The sequence below is a fragment of the Hemitrygon akajei genome, chromosome 9 (genome assembly GCF_048418815.1).
Source record: "Hemitrygon akajei chromosome 9, sHemAka1.3, whole genome shotgun sequence".
Taxonomy (NCBI): domain Eukaryota; kingdom Metazoa; phylum Chordata; class Chondrichthyes; order Myliobatiformes; family Dasyatidae; genus Hemitrygon; species Hemitrygon akajei.
In genome coordinates, this window is record NC_133132.1 from 151302038 (window position 1) to 151323874 (window position 21837).

A 21837-nucleotide genomic window follows, 5' to 3' on the forward strand; every position below is an offset into this window, starting at 1 on the left:
TACATTTACTGGACTCTTTTTCCAAGGGATGATAGGGAACATTTTGTATTTACTTGACAGGAGTGGCAGAATCTGCTTACCATCTCAAAGACAAAACCTTCAACCTCCCATGGCACTAAATTAGGAAAGTCAGCTTGGAATTTTTTTATACACATCTTTAGAGTGAGACTGCTGAATTTGAAACAAGAATACTGCAATGGAGTTAAGGTAGACATTAGGCTTTCAAGACTGAGTAACGTTAATTTAGCAGAGACTAAATTGGTAAACAGGCCTTTTGTTCCACCATGTCTCTACTACTACAATGCCAATCCAATCAGATCTACTTGCACTTGGTTTATATTTCTTTATCGCCTGCATATTCATGTGCCTGTCTAATGACATGGAAACACATGTCTGTTTCTACCACATCACCTAACAGCGAGCAGTGGTAGAAGCACTTTCTGTTCCTAGGCATCTTCTACTCTCAGTAAAAAAGCTTGACTGACAAATCTGCTTTAAACTTTCACACTCTCACCATAAACCCATGACTCTAATATCTGAGCAACACACACAAAACACTGGAGGAACCCAGCAGGCCAGGCAGCATCTATGGAAAAAAGTACAGTCAACGTTTCGGGCCGAGACCCTTCGGGAGCACTGGAGAAAAAAAGCTGAGGAGGTTTGAAAGGTGGGGAGAGGGAGAGGGGAGAGAGATGCCAGGTGATAGGTGAAGCTCGGAGGGGGAGGGATGAAGCAAAGAGCTGGGAAGTTGATTGGTGAAAGAGACAGAAGGCCATGGAAAAAAGAAGAAAGGGGGGTGTGGGGAGAAGAGGGAAGCAATGGACAGGCAAGGAGATAAAAACAGAGGGAAAGTGGGTGGGAAATGGTGAGGGGCAGGGGGAGGCATTACTAGAAGTTTGAGAAATCGATGTTCATGCCATCAGGTTGGAGGTTACCCAAACAGAAAATAAGGTGTTGTTCCTCCAACCTAAGTGTGGCCTTATTGCGACAGTGGAGGAGGCCATGGATGGATATATCGGAATGGGAATGGGAAGTGGAATTAAAATGGGTGCCCACTGGGAGATCCTGCTTGTTCTGGTAGATGCTGGGTGAAGCAGTCTCCCAATCTAGGTTGGGTCTCACCAAAATACAATGCCTTCACCCCACCACCCCCCCCCCCTCCACTTACCAGTTCCCATTCCCTCTCCCATGTTATCTCCTCGCCTACCCATCGCCTCACTCTAGTGCTCCTCCTACCCCCCCCCCTTTCTTCTTTCTTCTATGGCCTTCTGTCTCTTTTACCAATCAACTTCCTAGCTCTTTGCTTCATCCCTCCAAGTTTCACCTATTGCCTGGTATTTCTCTCTCTTTCAAATCTACACCTCAGCTTTTTTCTCCAGTCCTGCTGAAGGGTTTTGGCCCGAAACATTGACTGTACATTTTCCATAGATGCTGCCTGACCTGCTGAGTTCCTCCAGCATTTTGTGTGTGCTGCTCGGATTTCCAGCATCTGCCGATTTACTCTTGTTTGTGACTCTAATGTCGGACATTTCCACCCTGGGAAAAGGTCTCTTAATATCTACTCATCAGGTCCCTTTGAGTCCAGATGAAGGGTCTCAGCTCGAAAGGTTGACTGTTTATTCCCCTCCATAGACGTTGCCTGACTTGCTGATCGCCTCTACCACTTTGTTGCTCACGATTTCCAGCATCTTCAGAATCTCTTGTGTTTATTGTTAGACAGGCACATGAATATGCATGGATTAAGAAAATATAAACCAACTGCAAATAGATTTGATTGGATTGGCATCATAGTTGTAGAGATATGGTGGAACAAAGGGCATGTTTACCAATTTAGTCACAATGCTAAATGAATCTCTTGTGCGGACTATACCTAAATGTGGAGAAGGTTCAAACATCAGAGATGCAGAGGGACTTAGAAGCCCTCGTGCAAGACTCCTAGAAGGTTAATTTACAGGTTGAGTCTGTGGTAAAGAAGGAAAATGCAATGTTGGCATTTATTTCACGGGGAATAGAATATAAAAGCAAAGAGATAATGCTGACACAAACAAGAGAAAATATGCAGATGCTGGAAATCCAAGCAACACACACAAAATGCTGGAGGAACTCAGCAAGCCAGGCAGCATCTATGGAAAAAAGTACAGACAATGTTTCAGTCCTGTCGAAGATTTCGTTCCGTAACGTCGACTGTACTTTTTTTCCCCATTGATGCTGCCTGGCCTGCTGAGTTCCTCCAGCATTTTGTGTGTGTCGCTGAGAGAATGCTGAGCCTTTATAAGACACTAGTCAGGCTGCACTTGGAGTGTTGTCAACAGTTTTGAGCCTCATATCTCAGAAAGGATGTGTTATCATTGGAGAGAGTCCAGAGGAGGTTCATGAGGATGATTCCGGGAATTAAGGGGTTAACATATGAGGAACGTTTGGCACCTTTCGGCCTGTACTCACTGGGATTTAGAAGAACGCCGGGGGGGGGGGGGGGGGGGGGGAATCTCATTCAAACCTACTGAATGTTGAAAGGACGAGATAGGGTGGATGTGGAGAGGGTGCTTCCTATGGTGGGGGTATCCAGAACTAGAGAGCACCGCCTCAAAGTTGAGGGGTGACCCTTTAGAACAGAGGTAAGGCGGAATTTTTTAAGCTAGTAGTAAATCTGTGGAATGCTCTGAAACAGACTGCGGTGCAGGCCAAGTCCGGGGGTATATTTAAGGTAGAAGTTCATTGTTCCCTGATCAGTCAGGGCTTCAAAGAATATGGTGAAAAGGCAGGTGTATGGGGTTGAGTGGGATCTGGGATCAGCCATGATGGAATGGCGGAGCAGACTACATGGGCTGAATGGCCTAATTCTGCTCCTATGTTTTATGGCATTGCACCGTGTGACAAAGTGATTAAATATATAGGTGACCCAGTATTCACATGGTTACTACCTCTTGACTGCATTTTTGTAAACTGTTTCAATAGCTTCAGCAGCTTTCTTGTCTTTTCTATTGCAATCAAACCTTGTCAGGTCTACTGATTCCTCAATTAGAATTTCTTTTGGTCCAGGAATAGCTGAAAATTCTGATTGTAGAACCACAAACATGCTGTTCAAGAAAGCCATCATGGATGCATTCTATGAAACCTTCCTCAAGACTGCCCCGACCAACTTGATTCACCCAATCTATGTGCAGTTAAAGTCCCCCATGATAACTTCTGTTCCATTCTTATGTGTGTCAGATATTTCTCTGTTTATTGCCTGTGCCACTGTAATGTTATTATTCAGTGACTGATAGATAACTCCCACCAGTGATTTCTTCCCTTTACTATTCCTAATCTCTACCCAGATGAATTCAACAGTCTGCTTCTTCAATCTTACATCATCTCTCACTATCCCCCTGATCTCATCTTTAATTAAGAACACTAACCGACCTCCCTCACCTTCCTACCTATCCTTCCATATTTCCTGATATCCTTGGATATTTAATTCCCAATCCTCTCCACCCTGCAATCGCGTTTCTGTAATGGCCACTAAACCATACCACTTTGTACTAACTTGTGCCACAAGTTCAGATACAGGTACAGGTATTCAGATAGAGTGACTTTATACTCATTGTGCCTTTAAAATCTAGTAATCTTTGTCTCTTTTACACTTGACTTTTCTGCACGCCACCCTTACTTTTCTCATTTTTCTCTTTTCCTTTATCTTTATTGACACTTTATTTTTTTGCTTTATGCATACTTCTCCAATCTGTTGAACCCACTCCCCTACTATTTAGTTTAAAGCCCTACTTTTGAAATTCGCTAGGATCCAGGTCCCATCACAGTTCAGGTGGAGCCCATCCCATTGGTACAGCTCCCACCTTCCCCAATACTGGTGCCAATTTCCCATGAGTTCAGACCCACTTGTCCCACACCAATCCTTGAGCCCCACATTTTACTCTCTAATCTTCTTGACCCTATGCCAACTTACACATGGCTCAGGTAGTAATCCAGAGATTATCACCTTTTTGATTCTGTTTTTTAATTTAGTCCCTAACTGCTCAAATTCCCTCAGCAGAACCTCTTTCCTCATTCTACCTATGTCTTAGGTACCCACATGGACCACAACAACTGGATCTTTCCCCTCCCACTACAAATTCCTCTGCTGGTCAAATAAGATGTCCTGAACCCAGGCACCAGGCAGGCAACACAGCCTTTGGGATACTCTATCCCCACGACAGAGATTTCTATCTATTCCCAATTACCACTACATTTCTCTTCTATCCCCCCTGTTGAATGGATCCCTGAACTACAGTGCCACAGTTAGGTTGCTCATCCTTCCTACAGCCCCCAGTCTCATACCCACAGGGAGCAAGAATCTCAGACCTGTTGGACAAGCTCAAGGACTGAGGCTCATCCAACACTAGCTGCCTCACATGCAGTCACACCCTCTGGTCACCTCACTACGGGAAGGATGTGAAAACCATAGAAAGGATGCAGAGGAGATTTACAAGGATGTTGCCTAGATTGGGGAGCATGTCTTATGAGAATAGGTTGAGTGAACTCGGCCTTTTTTCCTTGGAGCAATGGAGGATGAGAGGTAACCTGATAGAGGAGTATAAGATGATGAAAGGCATTGATCGTGTAAATAGTCAGAGGCTTTTTCCCATGGCTGAAATGGCTAGCACGAGAGGGCATAGTTTTAAGGTGCCTGGAAGTAGGTTCAGAGGAAATGTCAGGGGTAAGTTTTTTTTACTCAGAGAGGGATGAGTGCGTGGAATGGGCTGCCAGCAACAGTGGTGGAGGAGGATATGATAGGATCTTTTTAAGATACTCCTGGACAGGTACATGGAGCTCAGAAAAATAGAAGGCTATGGGGTAACCCTAGGTAAGTTTTAAGGTAAGGTCATGTTCAGCACAGCTTTGTGGGCCGAAGGGCTTGTATTGTGCTGTAGGTTTTTTAAACCATCTCTGCGTCTTTTTCCCTCAGATCAGTTGTTTGCTAACAAAGACTTGCTCCTTTCCCTTCCTTCTTTCTTCATTTCAGCATCAAGAGCAAAACTCTTCTCAAAGCAGTCAACTTTTTGTTGGAGTGTGTGGCATCATTAAGGCATGAAGACATGCTTTCCCCAACAATTGACTGTTTTACCTGTTTTTTCTTCGAGATATACTTGCACATCAACTTTCCTCCTTTCATAATGATTGTTGGCATTTCTCTGGAATCTTCTCATTGTACCAGACTGGTAAAGGTTTATGGAGCTTCAGTCCTCCATTACCTACTGATATGCTGTCTTGTCCTCATCTCCTGTTCTCAGTTTTCTGTGATGGGGTGCTTACATCTTCAAGGATAGAGTATGACAGCGATGATTAGCTAGGTTTTCACTCTAGAGTGCTGAGGGATGGGTTCAGCAGTGGTATCTGTCACAGTCGAGTCTGAGTTCAGAAGTGTCTCAAAATGTGTTTTCCATCTGGCTTTGTTTATCCAAAGAAGCACTTACCCATCTGTGGCACAGGGTGGGCCTCACACCTTAATGGCATCATTGTAGCATGGACCAAAGCTCTCCATGTTCTGTTTGGGGTGGGGGCTACTACACAGGATCAAAGTAAGCAAGAGAGTTGCAAAATTAGTCAGCTCCATCATGGGTACTAGCCTCTGTAGTATCCAAGACATCTTCAAAGAGTGGTGCCTCAAAAAGGCAGCATCCATCATTAAGGACCCCCACCATCCAGGACATGTCCTCTTCTCATTGTTACTATCAGGAAGGAGGTACAGAAGCCTGAAGGCACACACTCAGTGATTCAGGAACAGTTTCTTCCCCTCTGCCATCCGATCTCTGAATGGACATTGAAATCATGAACACTACCGCACTACTTCTTTAAAAATTTCTATTTTTGCATTACTTACAGTAATTCAGATTTTTTCTATATCATGTACTGCATTGCACAGCTGCCACAAATTAACAAATTTCATGACAGATGTTGGTAATATTATACTCGATCCTGATTTTGATTCTGATTATACTGTAAAAGAACATGACTTTGAAATAATAAGAGGTCATAATGAGATTATATAATTAAAATGTCTTTGTGACAGGGAGCAATTAAAGATGCAATGTATCATTCCCGCAGGTTATATTATTCATTTTTCTCTTAAATGCCACGATGGTCTCATTTTCCTCCCTTTCATTCCCTCTTTATTTGTCCGTGCACATTAAATTTTATTATACTTCACCCTATTTCCTTTTCCTTGTTCCTGTTTCTGCCTTTAAACCACATTGATTGCCAAGACAAGCTGCTCATCCCACCTTTCATCAAGACGCCAAACACTCAATTATCAGATATTTTTTCCCCAGGAATACAAAATGCAAATAGTTTCAAACTTAAAGAGGTAAGGGAGGGAAACAAACCAATAATGAGGCACGCCAGGAGCTGCTCTGCAATTAGAGTCATAGAGAAGTACATCACAGAAGCAGGCCCTTCAGCCCAAACAGTCCATGCCAAAACCATTTAAACTGCCTCTTCCTACCACCTTCTAAAGAATACAGTCCTAAACCAATTCCTTATAACTCAGGTCCTCCAGACCCAGCAACATCCTTATAAATTTTCTCTGCATTCTTTCAACCCTACTTACATCTTTCCTGTAGGTCAGTGACCAAAACTGCACATAATACTCCAAACTAGGCCTCACCAACGTCTTATGCCTTTTCAACATAACATCCCAATTCATTTACTCAATTAATTGATTTATAAAGGCCAAAGTGCAAAAGCTTTCTTTACGATCTTATCTACCTGTGATGTCACTTTCAGCAAATTTGGACCTGTATCTCAGATCCCTTTGTTCTACCACGTACCTAGCAGCCCTGCCATTCACTGTGTAAGATGTACCCTGGTTGGTCCTACCAAACTGCAAAACCTCGCACTTGTCTGCATTAAATTCCATCTGCCATTTTTCAGCCCATTTTTCCAGCTGATGCATATCCCCCTGCAAGCCATGATAGCCTTCCTCACTGTCCACTACACCCCAAATCTTGGTATCATCTGCAAATTTGCTGATCCAATCTACCACATTATCATCCAGATCATTGATATAGATGACAAACAATAAAGGACCCAGCACCAATCCCTGTGGCACAGCACTAGTCACAGGCCTCCAGTCAGAGAGGCAACCCTCTACTACCACTCTCTTGCTTCTCCCACAAAGCCAGTGTCTAATCCTAATCCTAATCCTACTTACTACCTCATCCTGAATACTGAGTGGCCTCCCATGCGGGACCTTGTCAAATGCCTTGCTAAGGTCCATGTAGACAACATCCACTACCTTGCCTTCATCCACTTTCCTGGTAACTTCCTCCAAAAACCCTGAAGATAGGTTAGACATGACCTATCACGCCAAATCCATGCTGACTATCCTTAATCAGTCCATGTCTATCCAAATACTTATAAATCTGGTTGCTTAGAATACCTTCCAATAACTTCCCACAACTGACATCAGACTCACTGGCCTATAATTCACTGGTTTATGTTTATAGCCTTTTTTAAACAGCAGAACAACACTGGCTATCCTCCAGTCCTCTGGTATCTCCGCTATCATTAAGGATAACTTAAATATCTCTGCTAGGGCCCTGACAATTTCTGTAGCTGCCTCCCGTAAGGTCCAAGGGAACACCTTGTCAGGCCCTGGGGATTTATCCACCTTGATTTGCCTCAGGGTAGCAAACACCTCCTCCTCAGTAATCTGTACAGAGTCCATGAAGTTGATGCCAATTTGCCTCACTTCTATAGACTCTGTGTCCATCTCCTGAGTAAATACAGATACAAAGAATTTATTTAAGATCTCTCCCTTCTGTTTTGGCTCCACACATGGATTACCATTCTGGTCTTCCAGAGGACTAATTTTGTCCCATGTAATTCTTCTGGTCATAACATAGCTGTAGAATCCCTTAGCATTCTCCTTCACCTTGTCTGCTACAGCAACTTCATGCTTTCTTTTAGCCTTCGTGATTTCTTTCTTAAGGACATCTGTCTATGTTTGAATTGGGAAGAAAGGTACAGATAGAAATCTATGCTTTGCCAGGAATCCAATATTTTTAATAGCATGAATCATTATCTTGTCTGTATTGATTTTAAAACATGCTTTTAATTACTGCAATATGCAAAACATGATTGAAAACAGAATTTGTCCATTTGATTTTGATTAATACCCCAACATTACATCAAAATGAGTTCAACAAGCTGGGAAAACTTTTTTTTAAAAATTTGGTACATGTTTATGATATTAAAACAGCTTTGAAATTGGACAAAAAGATCTCCCATTAGAGTTTGATATTATAAACACCAAAAATAGTAACTTCTGAAACTGTGCAATTAGCAATATATTTACTGTGATTATTAAAATTCTTATCTCAGAGAACAAAATATATCCTAACAAACTAATTAAAGAGGATGTAATGAGTAAAAATGTGCATGTCAGCAGTAGATGTACACCAATCCCTAAAATAACAGGAATACATGGAACCAAAGCAGACTATTTTTGATCATTTGACCAATCACAAAATTTGAAAATGTCATGTTTTGGTCTGGACCTCACTTTTATCATTCACATGATGTAGTTACTGTGTATTGTTCTCTTTGAAGTGAATATAAATGTATTTATGAATTTTATAATCCTTTTGATAAGGATTTGCTTTAAAATTAGACCCTCTGGTGGAAAACAAATAAACAACCATTCTCAATGCTATACAACAGAACATGCAGAAAGTTCAGACTACTGACTTTGTAATCTTAAATGTCCTGCATATCTTTTGTAAAACAAATCAGTTATGATATAAAATTATTACCTTTGGGTTGGTTATTGGAATAGATACAAAGTAATTTGGATGAACTTTTTTTTTCTTTATTTGACCCGAGTCTTCATCAGTCTCACCGCCTAAAGTACGCTTTCTCTTTTTCTTTGAAATCTTTACAGGGGCTTTAGTGACTGAAAACAAAAATCAAAAGGGAAACACAAAGTCATTTTCAAAGTGTATTTGCCTCAACGTCAATTGTAAGGATTTAAGCCATAATTTACCACAAGAGGGGTTCCCAACCTGGTGTCCACAGACTCCTCGGTTAACAGTAGGGGCCCGTGGCATAAGAAAGTTAGGAACCCCTGTATTACAACTTATTCCATAGAAAATACATAACAGAATCCTCTGATATATAATTAAACTTGAGTGTCATCAGTTAATTGAAAACTACACTCAAATCTCACTTAGTACTGAGGATGTGTTCCTTGGAGGTGGAGCGCTATGTAAATCAGCACTATGTGGGGTCATTATAACATTACGATATATGATAAATTAGTTTATGTATACTCAGTAATTTGTGGCATAACAAACATGTAAATAGGCCTAACCTGTACATCAGTGGAGCAGCAACACATTGCAACAGCAGTGGAGAGAAGTGGGTGGTGGTTACATCTTAGAGGAGGGACAAGACTGTGGATCCTTTTCTAACTTTGGCTTCTTCTTCAAGTAGGCATCAAGATTTGGCTTCCTTTCCTAAAGTTTCCTCTCATGAAGCAGTTCTTGGTAGCAGAACTCATGTCGAAAACACATCTCTTTGCCATACTGCTTCCCCCTGAGCTTGTCTTCAATGTCAATGTCAGTCAGGGTCATTATCGACGAATTGGCCCATGATTTGTGTGATTGTGGTGATGGTGGTGCAGAAGAATTTTGTGGTGAGGTTTCTTACTGGTTGTTTCCTCTTTTCCATCCACGTCCTCAGATTCAACCAGGATGTGCTACTCTGCTAATTCTCGAAGCTCTTCATTATTTAGGTTCTCACCATGTGAATGCAATAACTCTTCAACATCACCATCATTAACATCCTCTAATCCCACTTCAATGGTCAGTTCAACCATGATTTGGATGACTGGTTCTGCTTGAAACCCTCAGATGTCATTGCATGCTTCTGACTATAGCTTCTTCCACACTCCATTCATGCAGTTTGAAGTTACTCCATCCCAGGCTGCTCTAATATTGTCTACAGCTTTCATGACATTGGAGTTTTTCCAAAATTGCCCGATGGATTGTTTGCCTTGACCTATCATTTCCTCTACAAGTTGCTTGAATGTGCGATGAAGGCAGTAGACTTTAAAATTTGATAATACTCCTGATCCGTTGGATGAAATAATGAAGTGGTATTGGGTGGGAGGTAAACCACTTCTACAGGAATGCAGGTCCAAAGCGTGTCAGGGTTCTCAGGGTGGCTTGCGGCATTATCAAGCACCAAGAACACTCTAGGTTCAAGGTCATGCTCCTCACAACACTGCTTCACTATTGGACAAAAATGTGAAACAAACCAATTTTGGAAAACATCAATCATCACCCAGGCTTTCTTGTTTGATTTCCAAATCACTAGTAGACTTGATTTTAAAATGCCCATCATTGCTTGTGGTGTTTCAGAGTGATACACAATGATAAGCTTTAACTTAAAATCACCTTTAGCATTGCCTCCTAGCAAGAGAGTTAACCAGTCCTTTGCAGCATTGAACCCAGATGCATGTTTCTCTTCTCGGGAGATGAAAGTACGAGAAGGCATTCTTTTCCAAAATAGGCCCGTTTCATCTACATTGAAGACAAGCTCAGGAGGATAATCAATCTTTTCGATTATGGCCTTCAGTGTTGTAGGAAAATACAGGACTGCCTTGCTGTCTGCACTAAGCACTTCACCTGAGATATGTATGCTATGGAGGTTACTGGGCTTTTTAAATGTATCAAACTAACCTCTGCTGCCTGTGAGTGTTACTGACGTATCTTCTTCTTCTTGAACTTGATTGAAGATGCTTCTTGTCTTTTCCATTATTACCAGCTGGCTTAGAGGCATGTTTCTTTGTGTTTGGTCATCCACCCATATACTTAGACAACTTGCAATTTTTTTCAAACAAATGGCTCCTTGAACAAGTCAGCTTCGTAGGAGATAATTTTGAGGTCATCAATGCAGAAGCCTTTATCTTGTCTGCATTTTTTATAATTGCTCTGATTGTCGATGTGGTGCCAAAATCAACCTGGCACTCACCAGCTTCCAAACATCATATCACTTAGAGCTTCACAACCGTGCTAATGCTTTTCTTAGACACCTTAGATGTATCACCCTCACTGGAAGTTGCGAGCTGTTTTCCAGACATTATGGGTAAAAAAAATGGAATTTAAATTGGTGAGTGAGCAAGAACGTTTACACACATGGGGGAGGAAGAGTGTGAGCTAATATGTGATTGACTGTAAGTTGCTCAGAGCTCATGTAAAGCGCTCTCATTGGCTGATTGAACGTGTACTGTAATGGCAGCTGCTCTGGAGAAGCTTTAAGTGTTGCTTGGAATGAATTTTTGTCATTTTGAAAAATTTCAGTAAAGAATTGAATAACCGCATTGTAACAAATCCGTGCTGTGCAGGGTAACGTCAATGCGAGTTTTAAGTGTGTATAAGAATGTACAGCAATAGAAACATCTCTTTTACACAGTTTTAGATGGGTGAGTCAAACAGTGAAGCAAGATTGACTAGAAGGGGAATGAGAGGGATGGATACTTTATTTGCAGTTGCTACTTGGCTTTGTGGGTACTACCAGCATTTTTGAGTCTTTTATGGTCTACTTACTTAACGCTCTGATCATTCATTTCACTTCTGCTTATGTGGTCACAAGAGGCAGAGGAGCGGCTGAAGGATTGCTTCGAGTCGGTGGACTGGGCCGTGTAGATTTGAATGATCACATGATGGTTGTCACGGATTTTATAAATACAGTCATAGAGGAGTGTGTCCCCTCAAAATCACTCCGAGTCTTCCCCAACCAGAAGCCATAGATGAACTATGAGATCAGATCAAAGGCACTGAAGTCTGGTGACCAAGAAAGTTACAAGAGATCCAGATACATCGAGGATGATTCCAGGAATGAAGGAGTTAACATATGAGCAGCTTTTGGCAGTTTTGGGCCTGTACTTACCGGAATTTAAAATAATGCGTGGGGATCTCATTGAAAGCTACCGAATGTTGAAAGCACTAGATAGGGTGGATGTGGAAAGGATGTTTCCTGTGGTGGGGATATCCAGAACTAGAGGGCACAGCCTCAAAATTGAGGGGTGACCCTTTAGAACAGAGGTATGGAGGAACTTCTGTTAGCCAGAGAGCAGAGAATCTGTGGAATGCTCTGCCACAAACTGCAGTGGAGGCCAAGTCCATGTGTATACTTAGAGCGGTAAGTTAATCATTTCCTGATCAGTCAGGGCATCAAAGGATATGGTGAGAAGGCAGGTGTATGGGGTTGAGTGGGATCTGGGATCAGTCATAATGGAATGGCAGAGCAGAATCGATGGGCTGAATGGCCTAATTCTGCTCCCATGTCTCATGGTCTTATGCCATATTGATGTTTGCTATTTAACACCACTGTCAATGGCCAAATCAAAGATGGTGACGAATCAGCAGATAGAAGGGAGATTGAAAATCTGGCTAAGTGGTCAGAGCAACAACCTCTCACTCAATTGCAGCAAGACCAAGGAGCTGATTATTGACTTCAGGTGGTGGGACTAGAGGGTCAGCAACTTTAAACTCCTTGGTGTTATCATTTCAGAGGACCTGTCCTGGGCACAGCATGTAAGTGCAATTACAAAGAAAGCACAACAGCACCTCCACTTTCTTAGGAATTTGCAAAGATACAGCATGACGTCTCAAACACGGATGCCCTTGAACAGAAAATCCTACATAAAGTAGTGGATATGGCCAACTCCATATGGGTAAAGCCCTTCCGCCCTCCCAACACTGAGCACATCGACATGGAGCATTGTCGCAGGAAAGCAGCATCCATCATCAGGGACCCCCACCAGCCAAGTCATGCTCTCTTCTCACTATTGCGACTAGAAAGAAGGTACAGCTTCAGAAGGAGCTTCAGTACTCACACCACCAAATTTAGGTACAGTTATTACCACTCAATCATCAGGCTCTTGAACCAGAGGGGATAACTTCACTTGTTCCATCACGGAACTTCCCACAAACTATGGACCCATTTCTAAAGACTCATATTCTCACTTCTATTATTTCTTTTATTTTTCTTTTGTACTGGCACAGATTGTTGTCTTTTGCACGCTGGTGGTCAGCCCTGCTGGGTGCGGTCTTTCATTCATTCTATTAAGATTACTGGATTTATTGAGTATGCCTGCAAGAAAACAAATCTCAGGATTGTATACGATAACATATATGTACTTTGATAATAAATTTACTTTAAACTTTGGGGCCTTGTTGTGCAGAAGTTACAATATGCAATTAACACCAACCTCTGGAAGTGGGAGGAAACCAAAATACTTGGGCATTTTGTTTTAATTAGAGTGAGGAAAAGGAAGTTACTCGTTGAGCATATTTAGAAAAAAAAAGTAACTGATTTGTCCTCAGAATTCCAAATATCTCACAATTTAGATCTCACCTATTAAACCATAAGTGAATTCCTTTTCCCAATGCAAGACAGATAGGTTGTAATGAAGGTTGGGACGTTCAATCTTGAAGGGTCATTTTGGGTAGAGACAAGTGAAGTGTGGATGGAATAGAATGGAATGGAATATGGGTTATGGTATTAATGGGATTGTTTTGAAAAAACATAGAATCCATTAGATGACATTTGCATAACTCTAATTAATATAATTCCATTCTATTTTAATTTGGATTAAAGCTTCAGAGCACTGTTATAATACTATTTCTTCACCAATGTCTATGCCTTCCAGTCAGCTTGAACCAGTCTGGCCTTTCTCATTAACAAGACATTTTCACCCTCAGAACTGCCACTCACTGGATGATTTTGTTTTTCACACCATTCTCTGTAGATACTAGAGATCATTGTGTTTGAAGATCCCAGAAAATCAGCAGTTTCTGAGATACTCAAACCATACCTTCTGGCGCCAATAATTATTCCATAGTCAAGGTCACTTACAGTTACAAGATAAGGTTTGTGAACCCTTTGCAATTATGTACCTGTTTTTCGGCACTGATTACTCATAAAATGTGGTCTGATCTTCATCTAAGTCACAATAACAGACAGACACAATCTGCCTAAATTAATAACACACAAACAGTTGTACTTTTCATGTCTTTATTGAACACATTGGTTAATCATTCACAGTCCAGGCTGGGAAAAGTATGTAAACCCTTTTGTTTTAATAACTGGTAGAATCTCCTTTAGCAACAATAACCTCTACCAAACATTTCCTACAGAAGCTGATCAGATTTGCACAATAGCAAGAAGGAAGTTTAGACCATTCTTTCATACAAAACTGTTTCAGTTCTTCAATATTTCTGGGATACCTTGCAGGAGAGTTTTCTTCAGGTCATAACACAGCATCTCAATTGGGTTAAGGTCTGGATTCTGACTTAGTCATTCCAAATTTTCTTCTCTTTAAACCATTCTATTGTTGATTTCCTCTTACATTTCAGATTATTGTCTGGTTGCATCATCCAACTTCTATTAAGCTTCAGATGACAGGCCGCTACCCTGACATTCTCCTGTAAAATGTCTTGATATGATTTCGGATACAATGTTCCCTCAACAACTGCAAGCTGTCCAGGCCCTGAGGCAGCAAAGCAGCCCCCAAACCATGATGCTCCTTCCACCATGCTTCACAGTTGGGATGAGATTTTAGCGTTGGTGTGCAGTGCCCTTTTTCTACCAAACATCTCCACAGAACATTGTCCCAGTAGCATTGAGGAACATCCAGGTGGTCTTTTGCAAACTTGAGATGTGCAGCAATATATTTTTTTTAAAGAGAGAAGTGGTCTCCTCTGTGATATCCTTCCATGAACACCATTCTTGTTCAGTGCTTTTCTTATAATGGAATTGTCAGAGACTTTAGCAAGTTCTAGAGCTTTCTGAAGGTCTTTTGCTGTTACCCTTGGGTAACCTCCTTCATCGCTGCACGTTGTACTCTTGGTGTGACCTTTGCAGGATGCCCACTCCCAGCAGCATCTGTACTGAATTTCTTCCATTTGTAGACTATTTCTCTTCATGTGGACTGATGAACACTCAGGTCTTTAGAAATGCTTCTGTAGCCTTTTCCAGCTTCATGCAACTGTACAATTCTTCTTCTAAGGTCTTCTGAAAGTTCTTTTGATCAAGGCATAGTGTACATAAACAGATCTTTCTTGAGAAGGATCTATTAATAACCTGACTTTGTGCATCTTTTTTATAGGGCAGGGCACCTCTCCACACCTTCAATCTCATCTCATTGACTGGAAGACCTAACTCCAAATAGCTTTTGCAGAAGGCATTGCACCAGAGGTTCACTTACTTTTTTGAACTTAGACTGTGATGGTTTAACTGATGTAGTTAGTATTGATGAGAAGTAGTACAATTGTTTGTGTGATATTGGTTTAGACAGATTTTGTGTTTGCCTATTATTGTGACTGAGATGAAGTCATATTTTATGAGTAATTAATGCTTTTATGCATTGAGTTGCTGCCACGTGATTGGCTGATAAGATATATGCATGAAAGAACGGATTAATAGGTGTACCTAATAAAGTGTCCACTGAGAGTATACACACCTTGTATTTCAACAGAGGAACATGTTTTGAACACGAGAGAACTGAAGGAATATTATTCGAAAATCTATTTTTCAAAGCAGGCATTAGCTTCCAGCAGGTTGACATGAACATTGATAAGTTGAACAATCCTCCTGTTCTCCAAACCAACATTCCTCACTCAGTAAACAGTACCAAAACAAATTAATTTGACTTTAAAAGTGAAAGAAATAACTGTAGAATTCCGCCTGAGAGCTTGATTCACATTTGCATTCTATCCCATTTTATTCAGCCAATTGACAAAATATGACCAGAAGTTGGTGTAAACAATGGCATAAATGATTCAGAGTGCTTGCTTATTTGTCTAAGATCTCTTGGTTTACAACAGCTTGAGGTTAATTCTTCCAAGTGAGCAATCCCATGTCACAATTATTCTCCTCTTATTTCTCTGCAGCCCTACATTTTATTCCCCACTCATTCACCCCCTCCCCCCTTTTGATTATTTTGCAGTTGTCACTAAGGGATAATTTATGATGGCCAATTAATTGACTTCGGAATGCGGGAGGAAAACAGAGCAGTCGGCATTGAAAGGGATCATGTGCAAAATCCACGTGGACTGCACCTGAAGTTAGGATTGAACTTGAGACCCTAGAACTAAATGCTGCACCTCTATGCTATTTGTGCTCTGGGCTAATAAAAATATAACTTGCATTTGTTTAACGCTATTCATGATCTTCCACTTACATAAAGCGATATATTCAGAAGAGATTTGTACAAAACAAAAGGATTCCATTCCTTCATAACAATTATTGGATGGAGCTTCCAGACATGGATTAATGAAGTTTTATTTTTGTGGCCAGTATAGATTTCTTCTGCAGTCAAAATGTCCACAACTAGAAATCATAGGTTGTGCATGTGACTCTGAACAATCACATATGTACAAATTAATTTTGGCACAATGCTCATCAGTGGTCTGAATCCACCCCAAATGGAAAAGGTCCAGATTCAGAATAATGGAAGCTTCAAAGGCTGGTTTAATGTGCAATTACTTGAAGCAGCTCTGGAATATAAAACAAGCATTTGTGTAACTAATTAACTGGGGCGGCATGCAGTAATGAGATCAGATCCAAAGTACTGAATGTGTAAGAGTTTACTTTAATTGATGATGTATGTAAAGACTACTTCCAGAACCTCTATCTGTTTTTTTTAATATATGTAAGCTCATTGGGATTAGATAATGACTTTTAAAGAGAATACTATATCATGTCTATGCACATCACTTTCTTCAAGAATGCATAAATGCATTTTAGAGGCAGCTCTACAAACATGAAGAAGCTGAATGATACACGTTTGAGCATATGTCCTACTTAATGCAAATTTAGATCAACTTGCGTGTTTGCCTTAAAGCAACCAATTATAAACTTTTAACACATAAAAAAGACATAAATGCTATTACTGTAGCTGAAAAATTATAATTTGTCTCCAAGCTATTTGTGAAAACGTAGAGAGAAAATGGCGGGGATTTTGTGAGAAGTGCATTGATACACTGAATCTTAAACGTAGAGTCTAACCTATTTGTGAAAATATAGACGGACATTGATGCACTAAATTTCAAATGTAGAGTATCCACCATATTATTCAAGCAACTGCGTTCAACCATCTACCCTAATGTTTCCTTTCAATGCAGAATACAGCTAAATACTAAGCTCAAAACTTACAACCATATTCTTCCCGTATCTCTGCATTTGGAAATGGGAGCTCAGCCAGAAGACTGTTGACTTCTTTCTCTGCAGCTGATTTATTTTTCTTCCTCTTTTTTACCTTTGGCCTCTTCCTTTTATCATCTGCTGATTGTGTCCCATCACGGACATCTGTACAAAACAAAAAGAACAATAAAAATAATTTGAGATAGGTATTATTTAGTGAGATCATTTCAGTAATCAGTCTGATTGAATGAGTAGCTCAAGAAGAGTGAAGAGACATTGTCACTCAGAAAGCTAATCGATTATAATGAACAAGAGAAAATCTGCAGATGCTGGAAATCCAAGAAACACACAGAAAATGCTGGAGGAGCTCAATGGACAAGACAGCATTGATGGAAAAGAGTACAGTTGACGTTTTGGGCCAAAACCCTTCAGCAGGACTGGAGAATAAAAGATGAGGAGTAGAGTTAAAAGATGGGGAGGGGGAGAGGGAAGGAGAACACAAGGTGACAGGGAAAACCAGGTGGAGGAATGGTGAAGTGAAGAGCTGGGAAGTTGATTTGTGAAAGAGATACAGGGCTGGAGAAGGCAGAATCTGATAGGAGAGAACAAAAGGCCGTGGAAGAAAGAGAAGCGGTGGAGGAGCACCAGAGGGAAACAATGGGCAGGCAAGGAGAGATGAAGTGAGAGAGGAAAAGGGGGACGGGGAATGATGAAGGGGGGGGGGGGTAGCCATTAGCAGAAGTTCAAGCAATTGAAGTCCATGCTATCAGGTTGGAGGCTACCCGGTCAGAATATAAGGTCGCAAACATGAGAAAATCTGCAGATGCTGGAAATTCAAGCAACACACACAAAATGCTGGTGGAACACAGCAGGCCAGGCAGCATCTACAGGAAGAAGTACAGTTGATGTTTCAGGTCGAGACCCCTCATCAGGACTATAGGGAAAAAAGAGATAGTAAGAGATTTGAAAGTGGGAGGGAGAGGGGGAGACCCGAAATGATAGGAGAAGACAGGAGGGGGAAGGATGAAGCTAAGATCTGGGAAGTTAATTGGCAAAAGGGATACAAGGCTGGAGAAGGGGGAGTATCATAGGACGGAAGGCCTTGGAAGAAAGAAAGGGGGAGGGGAGCACCAGAGGAAGATGGAGAACAGGCAAGGAGTTATTGTGAGAGGGAAAGAGAGAAAAAAAAGTTAAAATTAAAAATTAGAGATGGGGTAAGAAGGGGAGGAGGGGGCATTAACGGAAGTTAGAGAAATCAATGTTCTTGCCATCAGGTTGGAGGCTACCCAGATGGAATATAAGGTGTTGTTCCTCCAACCTGAGTGTGGCTTCATCTCAACAGGCCATGGAGGAGGCCCTTCTCCAGCCTTGTATCCCTTTTTCCAATCAACTTCCCAGCTCTAGGCTTCATCCCTCCCCCTCCTGACTTCTCCTATCATTTTGGGCCTCCCCCTCCCCCTGCCACTTTCAAATCTTTTACTGTCTCTTTTTTCCGTTAGTCCTGACGAAGGGTCTCGACCCAAAACGTCAACTGTACTTCTTCCTACAGAATATAAGGTGTTGTCCCTCCAGCCTCCCACTGGAAGATCCCACTTCTTCTGGTGGACAGAGTGTAGGTGCTCAACGAAGCAGTCTCCCAATCTACGTCTGGTCTCACTGATATACAGGAGGTCACATTCGGAGCACCAGACACAATATATAACCCCAACAGACTCACAGGTGAAGTGTTTTCTCACTTGGGAGGTCTGTTTGGGGCCCTGAATGGTAGTGAGGGAGGAGGTGTAGGGGCAGGTGTGGCACTTGTTCTGTTTGCAAGGATAAATGCCAGGAGGGAGATCAGTGGGGAGGGATGAGTGTACAAGGGAGTTGTGTAGGGAGCGATCCCTGTAGAAAGCAAAATGTGTTGGGGGGGTGGGGAAGGATGTGTTTGGTGGCAGGATCCCACGGGAAACAGCAAAAGTTGTGGAGAATTATGTATTGGATGTGGAGGCTGATGAGGTGGTAGGTGAGGATAAGAGGAACCCTATCCCTGGTAGGGTGGCAGGAGGATAGGGCGAGAGCACGCATGCATGAAATGGACGAGATGCAGTTGAGGGCAGCATTGATGCTGAAGGAAGGGAAGCCCCTTTCTTTTAAGGAGGACATCCCCTTTGTTCTGGAATGAAAAGCCTCATCCTGAGAGCAGATGAAGTGCAGACAGAGGAATTGAGAGAGGGATGGAATTTTTACAAGTAAAGTAGTGGGAAGAGATATTGTCCAAGTAGCTGTGAGAATCCGTGGGTTTGTATAATCCAGGTAGCTGTGAGAGTCCATGGGTTTATATATAGCCCAAGTAGTTGTGAGGTGATATGTTGAAGTGATTTATCCAGAAACAGGCCTTCTGCCTACCAAGTCCATGCTAGCCTTTATGACTGTTTTAATCCCACTAATCTGTAACCTTCTATATTTACCTATTTATCTGTCTAAGTCTCTCTGAAATGTATTCAATCTGTAAAACAAAATTCCTCAAATCCTTTCCAATGGTCCTTTTATCGCCTTAAGCCTATGCCCTCTTGTTTTTGAACCCTTATCGTGGTAATGAGGTACTGTACCCTTTATACAAAGGTGTCCTCAAGAAGCCCACAACCTTGTTGTGGTTTGGAAGTTTGCGTACCTCAATGACCCAGAGAGCTATGTTGACTGGAGTCAGGGCTTTATGCTTTGGCTCTTGATAGGGTCACCCATGCCAAACAGGTCAAAGGGTAGAGGCCAGACTAAGAGTGGCCCACCACTTTAGACACCATTCTCAGATTATCCCTCGGTTTTCTTTGCTCCAGGGAAAACAAAACCACACATACAATCTCTCCTGTAGATTTATCAATCTTTATGAATTCCATAACATACAACACCTACTCCATATTATAGTGACATGAACCAGGTCATCAACATACCCCTCCCTGAGCTCACTCTCTTCAAAGTTATTATCCTTAGTGAATACAAATGAGAAATGTTTATTTAGGACCTCGCCCACATCATCTACCTCCATACCTAAATTAATCCATAAGGGAACCTACTCTATCCTTGATTACCTTTTTGTTTCTGATATATTTCAAGATTCAAGACTGTTTATTAATACAAGTGTAAAGGAGAGCAAAGTGATTGTTACTCCAGATCTGAAGGAGCATAAAAAAGCCACATAAGCACAATAAATATACGTAAATACACAAGATTAGCTTATGAATTGTATGTACATAAATTGACAGTGTAAAAAGGTGACTGACTGGACAAGGTAAAGTTGTGCTGGTGAGGGGTGTGATGGGGTAGATTAATGGTTGGAGGTGTTGATCAGCCTGACAGTTTGGGATTTACAGAAATGTTTTGGAATTCTAATTCTAACTTGTCAAGGATATTTCATGGTCCCTTTTTGCCATCCTAATTCATTTCTTTCCTACACCCTCTATGGTCCTCAAGAGATTCATTCAATTCAGTTGCCTATACATGTATCAAGTTTCCTTTTTGTTCCTTCTATATCTTGTTCCTTCAATATCATCAAAGGCTCACTAATCATAACATCTTTGCCTTTATTGCCAAACTCCTACTAACTCTTTTTTAAAAGTCTCCCATGTTAGATATTGTTTTATTTACAAACATCTCCTCTCAATCAATTTTCACCAGGTCCTCTCTTAAACTATTGATATCAACCTTTCCCCAATTTAGGACCTTGACTTGAGGATTAAACCTATCCCTTTTCATAACTACCTTAAAACTATCACCATAGTGTTCTACCCACTTCCAACACCTGCTCAGTTTCGGTTCTTAAGAAAAGTTTGAACATTGCATCATCTCTAGTACGACTCTATATTTTGTCTCATAAAACTCCTTTGTACTTAACAAATTTGACATCTAAGTTTCTTGCACTAAAGCAATCCCAGTCTATATTGGGAAAGTCAAAATTCCTCTCGACATTAACTTACTGCTATTATACTTTTCTGTGATTTACTTACATATCCGTTTCTCTAATTCTCACTAACTATTGAAAGATCTATACTATAACCCCATCAAAGTTATCACTTCTTCCTGATTCCTGAGTTATGGCCTCACCATACTATCCCCTCAAAGGAAGATCAAATGCCTGAAATTCTAGTCAGGTTATTCTTTTCTAACAATTAAACTTCAGAAGGTTGGTAAATAAAGCATTCTGTAGAGGATCAGGGAATTACTGAATGCGTTTTCTTGAGTTCAGTTTAAATGTCGATAACCTTGCTGTCATTCCAACATCAATATGTAAGCCATAATTGTTGTAAATTCAATGAGGACAGTAAAATGGTGGAACTGTTTTACATTGTGTATTTACTTAGTCACACTGAAGTAAATTCAAATGTACCAATTCTGAAAAGAATGTTTTTACAGATCACACATCACAGATAATATCTGCTTATTTTGTAAAGCGTATTTTGATGATTCATGTTTTACATTACTCATATTCCTGTACAATTGTCATATGCAAAAGGACCATAAGATATTTCTAACATGGATAAAGCAGTGACTGACTGGCAGGAGGCAAAGAGTGGGAATAAAAGAAGCCTTTTCTGGTTGGCTGCCAATGACTAGTGGTGTTCCAGAGGTGTCTGTGTTGGAACCGATTCTTCTTACATTATATGTCAATCATTT

At 41.1% G+C, this 21837-nt stretch overlaps 1 protein-coding gene across 4 annotated transcripts in view; it reads right to left on the reverse strand.

Annotated features, from left to right (window-relative positions):
* The window catches only part of LOC140733653 (uncharacterized), a 167316-nt gene that overhangs the window by 129046 nt on the left and 16433 nt on the right, over positions 1-21837 (reverse strand). For all 4 annotated transcript variants that reach the window (XM_073057269.1, XM_073057271.1, XM_073057268.1 and 1 more), the window contains exons 2-3: positions 17200-17352; positions 8790-8929 (exon numbers count right to left, since the gene is read on the reverse strand). In XM_073057269.1, the coding sequence (XP_072913370.1) occupies positions 8790-8929; positions 17200-17352 (293 nt within the window). The remainder of the gene's footprint in view (positions 1-8789; positions 8930-17199; positions 17353-21837) is intronic.